This window comes from Magnolia sinica, chromosome 18 (genome assembly GCF_029962835.1).
Source record: "Magnolia sinica isolate HGM2019 chromosome 18, MsV1, whole genome shotgun sequence".
NCBI lineage: Eukaryota > Viridiplantae > Streptophyta > Magnoliopsida > Magnoliales > Magnoliaceae > Magnolia > Magnolia sinica.
The window spans coordinates 3,609,357-3,621,063 of NC_080590.1; the positions used below are offsets into that span (position 1 = coordinate 3,609,357).

General features: G+C 39.2%; 1 protein-coding gene and 1 long non-coding RNA gene across 3 annotated transcripts; both read left to right on the forward strand.

Moving 5' to 3' along the window:
- The first annotated feature begins 352 nt into the window (after nt 1–352).
- On the forward strand, nt 353–6,741 carry LOC131232593 (putative pentatricopeptide repeat-containing protein At1g16830). Of its 2 annotated transcripts, XM_058228934.1 has the most exons (3): nt 353–2,496; nt 2,644–2,946; nt 6,600–6,741. In XM_058228934.1, the coding sequence occupies exons 1-2, from the start codon at nt 786–788 to the stop codon at nt 2,847–2,849; spliced, it is 1,917 nt and encodes a 638-aa protein (XP_058084917.1). In that variant the 5' UTR covers nt 353–785; the 3' UTR covers nt 2,850–2,946; nt 6,600–6,741. The 2 variants fall into 2 exon arrangements, with proteins under 2 accessions (XP_058084917.1, XP_058084916.1); XM_058228933.1 differs by having other exon boundaries at nt 353–2,946.
- LOC131232594 (uncharacterized) lies at nt 6,742–11,251 on the forward strand. The gene is made up of 3 exons (XR_009164894.1): nt 6,742–6,794; nt 10,019–10,702; nt 10,781–11,251. It is a non-coding gene; the product is annotated as an uncharacterized LOC131232594 (long non-coding RNA).
- Nucleotides 11,252–11,707: the final 456 nt, after the last annotated feature.

Below are 11,707 nucleotides of genomic sequence, written 5' to 3' on the forward strand. Positions count from 1 at the left end.
CTCTCGCCGTCTCTATCATCTGCTGCTGCCGGCTGCCTAGGCCCTGTCTCTCTCTGTATTTCTCTCTCTCTCGCCGTCTCTATCATCTGCTGCTGCCGGCTGCCCAGGCCTCTGTCTCTCTCTCTATCTCTCTTTCTCTCTCTCTCGCTCGCCGTCTCTATCTGGGTGCCGCTGCCGGCTGCCGAGGACCGTGGAACCGATCCGGAAGCGAACCTTTTTCATGGTCCGATTTTAGGGTGCTAACGGTCCAGTTCCGGTTCCGAAAATCGTAGAACCTTTGGGAACGGTTCGGTTCCGGTTTCCCCCAGAACCGGACCGAGCCGACCCGTGTGCATTACTGTGTCCGACCCAAAACCCTGGTGATCTCTCTCTCTCTCTCTCGCGCGCGCGCGCGCGCCAAAACGCTCGTTTTTATCCAAAGCGCTCTGTTTTGAATTTCCTACTGTTGCAGCTCGAGATTGTTTTCCTTTCTTTCTTCCTATGCTGAATATCGATTGCTCTGAGAATCCTAGATGATTTTGAAATTGATGTTGCTACAGACGGTATGGAATCGGATGCTGAAAACCCACGTCTTAAATCCCTATAGAATTCACCATTTCCGAGGGATTCTATTGTGGCAGGAAGACCCATTTCAAGTTTCCCATACGCTTCTATCTTTGCAGATGTTACTAAGTAGAATGCTCAAAAATCATTCTACAGCTCACGACCTTCAACAAATTCCGAGACCCATCTCATTTCTAGCGTCTCTCTTGCTCTGTTGGAAGCGGCTGCTTTGAGAATCGCAGATGATATTGAGATGGAGATTGTTGCGGGGAATATCAAACCGAATGGTCAAGAACTCATGTTCAAGATCGCTTTTTAACTCATCATTTCCGTCTGAATCCACTACTGAGAAAACCCGAAAAGATTGTAGCACAAGAAACAATTCCGGATTTTCCACAAGGCGATTCAGCCTTTCCCCTCAGATTGTAGACTTGACTTTATCACGCTGCCCTTCGGATATTGTTTCGTTGAGCTTTTTCTTGTGGTGTGCCCGCCAGCCGAATTATTTCCACGGCCCCCAATCTTTTGATCTCATGGTTCCTGTCGTCAGCAGGCTTATGGATCGGTTTGAATCCGTGAGGGGTGTTGTTGGGGAATTGGAGAGCATTGGATGTTGCAGAAAGGCGCAAGCTTTCTTGGTTTTGTTGAGAATCTTTTGGCGCGGGGGTATGTATGGATTGGCACTTGAGGCTTTCGACGGGATGGGTAGTTTTGGTTATGTCCCTAATACGTTTGCTCGGAACATAGTCATTGACATTTTGTTCAAGATCGGCCGTGTCGATTTGGCATTGACGGTTTTGAGACAGACCCAGTTCCCGAATTTCTTGACATTTAATACAGCAATTTGCAATCTTTGCAAGCTGAATGATCGGTTGGGTGTCCAGGATGTTCTGAGACTCATGATGAGAGATGGATTTTCCCCTAATATTGGGACCTTTTCAATGGTCATGAATTGTTTCTGCAAGGCTGGGTGTTTGTCAGAATCTTTGCAAGTATTGGGTTTGATGATTACTTCAGGGATTCAACTTTCTGTCACGATTTGGAGTATATTGATTGATGGGTTCTGTAGGGCTGGTAAAGTCGGTTTAGTGAATCAGTTGTTGAGAACTATGATTGATAGCGGGTGCCCTCCTAACGTTGTAATATATACTTCTTTGATTAAAGGATTTTTTGAGGCACGGATGTTTAGTCAAGCATTTGGTATATTGAATAACATGGAATCTGAAGGGTGCCGTCCTGACTTGATGCTTTTCAATGTCTTAATTGACTGTCTTTGTAAGGTTGGGATGTATGACAAGGCAATTGAGTTCTTCCTTGGTTTGCCTGAGAGAAATCTAAGACCGGATTCATATACCTTCAATTCTCTACTGTCCGCCATATGTTCATCTGGGAAATTCAGGTTGTTGCCTGGATTAGTTAGAGGATTAGGTGTAACAGCTGATCTTATGGTTTGCAATTCCATCCTGAATGCCTTCTGCAAGGCTGGCTTCCCTTTCGAAGTTGTGGCATTCTACAACGATATGGTTGATAGAGGGTTTACACCAGATAAATATAGCTATGCCGGATTGCTAAATGGACTTTGCAGAGCTGGACGAGTTGATGATGCAGTAAATGTTTACCGCGGGATTATTGTGAACGGTTCTGGTTTAGATGCTCATGTGCACACAGTGGTCTTCGATGGGCTCATAAAGGCTGGTAAGTTCCATAGAGCCATTGAGTTATTTAGGAAGGTCGTTGCTGAAAATCACTCAGTAGATGCCATTACATACAATGTGGCTATCAGTGGACTTTTCAGGGGTGGTAGATTTGAAGAGGCTTGTAGTTTGTTTAGCCAAATGAAGGAATCTGGTTTGTTTCCGAATATTTGTACCTACAATGTCATGCTACGAGGCCTCTCTAAGGCAAGAGATATGAACGCAGTTAAGTGGTTGCTCACGGATATGGCCAGTTCAGGTATTCAACCAGACTCCACCACATACAATACAATGATTGGTTTCTTGTCTAGGGCATTTCGTGTCCGTTCAGCTTTTCATCTATTTATTGAAATGTGCAATTTGGGGTTGAAGCCGAATAAGGCTGCTTATTTGTTATTGGTTGAAGGTCTATTCCGAGCTGGGGAAGTTGATGATGCATGTCTATTGTTGAAATATTATTTGGAGGATGTTGTATGTTTACACAGTGCAGGCTCCAAGCTACCTGATATGCTTCTCCCATTTGCTGAAACTATGGGAGGATTCGGTAGGTTGAGCGGGAAGCCATCGAAAAATACTTCTGAGCTTGAAGAGAAGAATAGGGAATCAGTATAATGCTTGTAAGCTCTGGAAGCAATCACCGGAAGTTGGGTCCAATTTTATACATAGAAGAAGCTGCTTCCATGGGATGAATGCCAAGAGCCTGACAAAGGTACTACGAAATTGCATTTATATTGTGTAGAAAGAAATGCATGCCCAAGACTAGATATGGGTTTGTTGTTGTTTGTCATTGAAGGGTTCTCTGTGAGCAAGCAAGGTTTTTTTTTTTCTTAAATAATGTTAGTGCATTCAGGGAATGCCATATTAAGATGCATTTCTAGATTTTGAGCTTTGAGGGAATCAAGGTAACACGTCCTCCATTTTGCATACATTAAGACTAGGATATGATATCAACTTATTCAACTATCTAGTAAGATAATGGAACTTAAAATTAAAATAAATTTAAAAAAAGGCCACCAAAGGCAACAAAGATTCTAGGTTGTATCATCTTGTGACTTGTGGACTAGCGTCAGTGAATTTCAGCAACATGGTGAAACCATTTCTTTCAGCTCAATCAAGTTCAAGTCAAACATGGACATGTCAGACTGAGCCTCATCCACTTCTTTAGCTGATCAGAATTAAATTGGTAATCTAGTAGCCTGATGAATCCATACTTATCTTTAAGAGGAAGCAATTTACTACCCAGCAATTACATGCAAATTCCAATATGACACTATAGATTTTTTTATACCAAACCGAGATGGCCATCTTCTTGAGTTTATAATTAAATAGAACCTTGTTTACCGAACCTTTTCTTTTTGTTATTCCTTTTTTTGCTTCATTTAATGGAAAGAGGAAGAGATTCTATTAGACAGCTATAAGACCAACCATTTACTGGATGATTGTTGGGCAGTCAAGGAACGCCACATTCACAGAATGAGTATAAACCAAAATGAGGATGTTGAGGTGGATGAGTGGCAAGACAAGGAAGGACAAAATTCGAAATGAATGGAATTTGAGGGTGCATGAGTGGACACAATAGGTAATAAGAGGGAAAGTGGACTAGGATGGTTTGACCGTGTGCATCAGGAACCAAGAACTACTCCAATTAGGAGTGAGTTGGTTCAAGTTGAAGGCTATAAAAAGGACAAGCAGAAGGCTAAAAAGGATGTGGGTGGAGGTAGTTAGAAAAGATTTGATGATATAAGGTTCAGCTGAGAACATGGTCCTTGATAGCTAGTGGAATGGCGGAACATGATTCATGTAGCTGACCCAGTGTTTTAAATAACATGCCTAGAGTCAACGCCATGTAACGTGCCTAAATAGCATTTTTTTCCTGTAGCGTACATTGCATGTTGTGTACGCAGCGTATGCTACACAGTTTTCAGTTTTTTTTTTTTTTTGGTTTTTTTTTTTAATTCTTGTTTTAAAAAAATAAAAAAATAAAATTAAGAAACAGTTTTAATCTGTTAGTTTAAGTCATGTTGTAAAATTGTTGGCGACCTATCTTTCTCACACGTGGCAATGATGTACAGCTATCCAGTCCATCTAAATAGTGGGCCTTATGTAGATGGAGATTATATGTACATGCACCCATATCAAACAATCTTAACCATCTATAAATGGGCCTCCATGTGTACAGCTGCGAACTTGTCAAATAGTGTCGATGGTATAAAACTCACATTATAAGCAACCTTTTAAAACATAAGGGTTTCGAAAGCCCTCTTTCGACACGCACACCCCTCTGGTCCCCTGAACACTTTCTTTTGATTCTTTTGATCCACAGAGCCATTTAAAACATAGGCTCTCTTCTTTTTTTTTTCTTACTGTTCATTATATTTCCCCCTTTTTTAACTAAAAAAATAGAAGTATCTTGTAGCTTACACTACATGCTATAGAGGGCTGAATACTACGCAATACACTACACTCTATTTAAAACACTGAGCTGACCCCAATTCATATAAAGCTTGATGGTTTCAGTAGTTCTTCATTGGCTAAGGGTGCGTTTGGTCGCACCAAATATCATGAAATGCCATGATATTTCATGATTAATCAGTCTAATTTGGTGAAGATTCCATGCTATTTCATGAAATTTGGTGCAACCAAACACGCCCTAAAATTAGAATTTTAGGTCCCTGCCAACAAAAATACTCTAAACATATGCATTGGATATATATTCTATCATCTTCAATTGCTATATGTATTTTATTTCTGAGGACAAGCTATCTTGACCTAATTGTCTTTCCAAACTATGAAAATCATCTCTAGTGACTTTCATGTTTCAACTGATTGCAGTTTGCCCCATTATTTTGATGTTACTTAGGTGAACATCAATTGTTGAGATCTCTCTCTCTCAAAAATAAATAAATAACTGAATAAATAAATAAAATTGATTGTTGAGGAAGAATTTTGCAGTAGGATTGTTGAGCTTCTCTTTGAGGATGTTTTCACTTTGAACCATTTAGATCTAGATGACAATAAGTTCATAAGATATTTATTTATGTTTTTCTTTCCTTCCATTATTATATTGCTCGTATTGGTGCCTGTTGTTGGGGATATAAAACAATCGAATGTTTGTTGACCCATAGAAAATGCCTGTTCTTAATGTTGTCAGGATTGAATAAAAGTTCAACCAAAGAAATTGGAACATTTTGCCACATTGACCATCCTATCCTTTTATAACTGACAACATTATGCTGAAAGCAGAAAAGAGATTGGCAAAACATAAAGTAGGTCTATGTGTCCCTTTTTCTGAGGCCTATCAGCAAACTAGTTAAACTGAACGTCTGAAAAACTAGTAATTCAACATTTTCATCGAATGATGCTAGTCAATCTCCATGGACCTGGTCTTACATCATGATACTGATTTGCCCAATTAGGTATGAAACTAGAGCTATTGTTTCTTGTAATGGAAATTTTTTCAGCTTCTGCCACGGGAGGCCAATTCTTAGCTGATTCTCTAGTGATAGGAGGGAACTCTAGATCAGTCCTGTGTCTTGGAATCTCTTTTCCATTCTGTTAATGATCAGAGGTTCCTTTTTCTCTTTTTAATAAAATTTTGATTCTGAAAATAAAAGGAGTTTACATAATCGCCCTCAACTGGTAAGCGCCTTGACGACGATTCTTCAACATACTGGGAAGTGAGGCACTCACCTCGGCTTCAATTGAATCCATGATCCTTTTCAGTCCTAAAAATGCAAATTATGTAATACCCATCTCATCTTAATGTCTAAACACATCACCAAGATTTCTGGTCCTGGATTACTGATTGAGCTGCCTCAAAAGGTTGAATTTAATAGATCCATTGGTCGATTATCATTGGATTATAAGAAGCTTATTCTCTGTCTATCGGGAATTCTTAATTTCGAGATTCGGTAGATTTTTCTTTGAGCCATTGACACAAAAGCCTTTAAGACCTCTTTGGATCGGTGAAATCCCCAAGAAATGAAAACATTTTTTGTTGATTTGATGTTTTCTGTCTTTTGGATTCTAAAGAAAACAATGGATTCTGCGATGTAATTATTAGCCTTGTCCATAGTGGGTTTTCTTTGGCGTAACATACGAGATGACCATTGTTTGATGAATCTGGAATTTCCAGTTGCAAAATATACAGAATCCCTAAAATGGAATCCCAGGTGCACGGTGCTGGAAAAAGTAACAACTATAGTTCTCCATGTTCCCACCTTGGATTCCCTGTACCCAAACAGGCCTTAGTATAATTAGCATCATTTCTTATTGGAGTCAAGTATAATTAGCATAATTTCTTATTGGAGTCACTATTGATATTCCATGCTCAGTCTTCTCTGATGTTTTTTTGATTCTCAGATTGGAGCACGGAGTGAGCAGTTCAATATGTACATGCGACTGGATGTAAACATAGAGCTGTGTCTTCTTAATGTGAGGGAGAAATTCGTGATGGTGTTAGCTCCTATGCAAGCTTGGATGGAGCTCCTGATAGTGGTTATTCACTCCCAGGAGTGGTTATTCACTCCAGTAATATGCTTGGCATTGCACTTTATGGTGTGTTTCCTAGATCTTTGCCTAAAGTTCTCATTTTAACTGCTGCTTTTCACAACTTTAGAGGCTAGACATGACACCTACTTATAGTAGTTTGTTTTATATTTATTTTATTTTGGACTTTTTATGAACTATTATGAAAATTATGTTGTGGCCTTTTCTATTGCCCTGATTGGTTGCTGAAATAGGGCCCACAAATAAAATGGAGGGTCCCATCTGTTTTCAGGCAGCGAACACACTCACAAGATTTCCTGTCTATTGTCGTATTATTTGGACCCTGTTGAATGTATCGTATACTTATATAATGCAATGATTGGTGATAATAGAAAAATCACTTATTTTAGATGAAAGACAACACTATTTATCCACATATTTTGAAATTATCAACTATTTAAAGCTAAACTAGACTCTCTTTTTTTGGAAGTTCTCTTTGACTTCCATGATCAAACTTAAAGTTGCAACCCTAAAAAGTTCCATATCCTACGGCATTGTAGGTTTTAGGCTTATTGTTAGCTTTATAAATTGTTATTATTGTATATACATTACTTTAAATTCTTTTAAAGAAAACTGTGAAATACATAAAACAGAGATTATCTTCATTTAATCTTTTTTTTTTCCTTCACATAGACATGAATGTAGAAATTCAATGTGCAGACAATCAGATGTGTATCAGTGATATTTTACCCCTATATATGGACTTGTTTTAATTCATAACGATATCCAATACTTAGGCCCTGTTTGGTAGATAGCTAATAATGAGTTCATCTCATTTTAGTTAACAGTAATTATTCATTAGAGATCTCTAGTAAATAATTGCTGTTAGCATGAACTCATTATGTACGAAAGAACAAGATCTCTAATACATAATTACTGTTAACCAAAATGAAATGAACTCATTTTTTGACGTTTACGAAACATCTCTCTCTCTCTCTCTCTCTCTCTCTCTCTCTCTCTCTCTCTCTCTCTCTCTCTCTCTCTTCTTTTTCTTTTTTTTTGGTCAGTAGTCTAGTACTCTATTTTTGCACCGATATGAGTATCACTAGTATAAGATGGGCATTGGCATGTGCATGAGCATCGTAAGACTGCTCCCAACTTGCCTTAAAATTGGTGACTGTAAGCTTCTTTCTGTTTGCTATATATAGGCCTGATCAGAGGACTATAATATAGATGTTGCGGCCTACTGAGCTATGGTAGGGAACCACACATTCTATCAGTCGCATGGTGAGCATGATTTTTAAGCTCAGTGACTTGGACTGACTTGTTTGGTCCTGAGCATTGTTCAGAGTATCTCTAATATTTACAAAATATCCATGATATTATCTGTTTCTCTAGCTCGGCGATACTGATAACACTGGTAGTGATACTGATAACAGTGGTCTCAAAAATTTCAGGTATCGGCGATGTATCGCTAAGTATTGCCAATGTGTCGGTATCGTCAATGTATCACCAATAATTTCGACTATGAAAATTCCAGGTGTCACTGTATCACCAATCTATCAATATCGCCAATATTTTCAACCATGTAAATTTCAAAGGTCACTTGTATTGCTAGTGTATCGGCGATATTTTGATAATATCGTCAATGTACCGATATCACCAAAAATCTCTTTATTAAAAAAAGTTCATTTAAATTTTTTTATGGGCGCATGGTTGTATGTTGTGTTTAAATTGTCGATGATGATATCGATAATATTGCAACATTGCGCAAAATGGATAATATTGAGACCATAATCTTTCATTTCCTTTGCAGTTGTCAACGATTTCTCCATGAAATATCATGTGTTGTCGATATTCCAAAATATCATGGATGTTTGGATGGAATGTTGGATGCTTGGATGGATAGATGGATAGATGGGATGGTTGGATTGATAGATGTGATGAGATGGTTGGACTAGTTTCTTATGACAACACATGCTTTTAGGCCTCAATTAAATTGAAACTGATTATGTTTGCATTCTTTTTGCAATTTTTTTAAATTCTTAAATATATAAATGTGTATTTTAGCATCTCTTGGTTCACTGAAAAATTCCACTGTTTTCCCCATGTTTCCCTGCATTTCCAGTTATCAGTGATATTATCACCGACATTGATATTGTTTCTGTATTTTCAGCCAATGATATCGATACGTCGAACACTAGTCCTGAGTGAGTCATGACTCGGCCGATTTAGGGGTGACTCAGTCAGGCCAAGTCACCCTTTATTTTCCATGTCTGACTCACACAGTACTAGTCTTAAAACCTTGATGGTGAGAGAACTATAGTTTTTACCTTTCACAGACAGAGAGAGAGGGAGGGAGGGAGGGAGGGAGGGAGAGGCCCCACTGAGATGCCTGGGCCCAAAAATCAGGCCATTCTGCCATGTGTACAAAGAAATGAATGGTTGAAAGTAATTGATCACAGTTCACATTCAATGCATGTGTGGCCCTTCTGGTGGGCAGATAGGCCAGATTACCAGGGGCATCTACATGGCAGGGTTCACCTGATGAGCAAGCTTGGGCACACTCATACCAAGAAAAGTGAACTCACACAAATGCCCTTTACATTTCTCTATTTATCTACTTTGAATTTTCTTTACAGTTCAAGCAATGCAGTATTATTTTCATGTATTATTTAAAGAGAAATGCTCGAGTGCTTTCAGAGAACCTAAGTTACAGTGCTCCTAGTTGCATCGGATGAATTGGACAGTCCAATTGATTGATCTGAACTGTACATTGAGTTAAGAACACATTTCATGGGCTACCATGCAAACATCACCCCGATGTGATGACCTTATCCATCCTTGATTTGGTCTTATTTTCTACAGCCATCCTTTTTCCAAGCCATGGGTGGGATGGTTACAATTGTCTAACAAAAGCGATTCTTTAGAAAATATGAGCAATCCATGACGATCCCTAACAAATAGATGGATCAAATTGTGGTTAGACCTATTTTTTGTACAAATCACGAGTGTCCATGTTTAAGGCCATTGATCAAATGGTCAGTATTTGTCAGATCAGTGTGATGTTTCCATGGTAATGCATGAAATGTGTGTTGGACCTGATGAACAGTCTGGATCAATGGAAAGTGTCCCGATGAAACTAAGTGTCTAGATCAATGGATGCGACTAAGTGTCCCAATGAAACTAAGAGTGCTAACACTTACAGTGTTCGATGAGCACTAGAGCATTTCTCTTATTTAAAATCATCAAAAGATAGGAGTCGGCTAATGGACTTCTCTTTCGTCATTTAGGGGGGGTAGAAAGTTGCTTGCACACAAACTCAAGTATGAAGCTTTGTACGATCTTGGAGGAAGGTTGGTCCCAATGTGAAAGTGCACGGCTTTTTGTTCAGCGCTATCTTCTTCCAATTTTCTGTGTTTGGCAGTTTTTCATCGTGGTTGAAGAGTCATCCAGTTTCGAGCCCAAGCTAATATTTATTTCAGTATCCTTGTGGAGAATATTATGCAGGATTGAGGATGCTTCATCGAATGATTGATTTGTTGAGGATGCTTCATCAAATGATTGATTCGATTCATTCTATAGCATGTAAAATATTGACCATTTTGGAGGAATTATAAGGTGCTGATGCATCAGGACGTGTATGCTATCATGAGGCGTCAATCCATACAAGTGGAGCACATGGTTCGTCGATTGATATTGAGGACTGTTGATCTGATGGGTCAAATCTGGATGGGGGCACCCCAAAAAATCTTCCATACTGGAAGACCCTACCCATTCAATCCCGGCCTTAATTTTTTAATTTTTTTTCCCAGGCCATTGTTGTGTTGACTCTTTTCTCTGTAATCCACGGATCAAAGGAGTTTGGATTTTCCATTCTGGATGTGCGTTCCACATGGATTATGCGGCCAATAAGATTACCGTTCTGCATTAATGAAGAGCATTTTCTTGGGTTTGATCACGTATCTTATTACATTGTGGGTTTTTATTTATTTATTTTTATTGGTATCGGTTAAAGCATCCAAGCTCAATGCACCTTGCCTTTGTTTGTGCAGGGAGTTTGCTTTTACTTGATGGTCTTTCGATGATGCTGAAGGGCAACCCATCCAATGCTTCCAACTTCAAGTCAGATCAGAGGTGGTTTCTTGTAACGAGGAAAGCCCGATGCTGAATCTGCTGGTGCTCATGTGTGCCCGATGTTTGCCAAGAGCTACTGCACTACTAGTATCTCCCACCATCCATAAATGAAGGCCAGGAATCTTGATGCACATCTGAAAATAATTATTCGAATATTCAAATCTTGAAACGCACTAGATTCCTGCCAACGATATCTACTAAAGTGGCTACCTTGTCTTTAACAGCTGAAAAGGATGAGGCATTCCTACAACCCTGATGTGTGTTTTCCTGACCGTATATATTCTTTAGGAAATTAGAAACATTTTTTATTTTATTTTTTCAGCAGCCAATGGAGGCCATGGCCCTCTTTGGATTGCCCAAAATGGGCCTATAAAGTACTTGAAAAACCACATGCATTTTTGAACTAGTTGGATGTAAGTTCCGTAGGACTCACTGGTATGCTCTCTCACTGGAGAAGGATTGGACCCACCTGTCCTCGGTGCGGGACCTAGTTTTTCCAAAAAATCACACTGATTGGTCAATTTCAACCGTCGTATTAAGTCCGTCCAATTTGCATCGCTTCCCATTTTCATTTTAACCACTCTTTCTAATGATCACCAAACGGACGGCTAGATATACCAATGCTCCACCAACGGTTTAAAAGGATTGGACCCACCTGTCCTCGGTGCGGGACCTAGTTTTTATGATGCAAAATGACATCCACCTGGCTTGATTCTTAAATAGGTCCAATTTGGAGACTTAGAACAAACCCAACACAGGCCTGGACCTGATCCAGACCAAGGAAGGTAGTTAATTACTAGGAAAATTAGGAATTAGCAATTTTTCTATAATTACTAATGCAGGTC

Bases quoted from the DNA above. Each gene is read 5' to 3' on its own strand.
- LOC131232593 (XM_058228933.1), top strand. From the start codon at position 786: ATGATATTGAGATGGAGATTGTTGCGGGGAATATCAAACCGAATGGTC.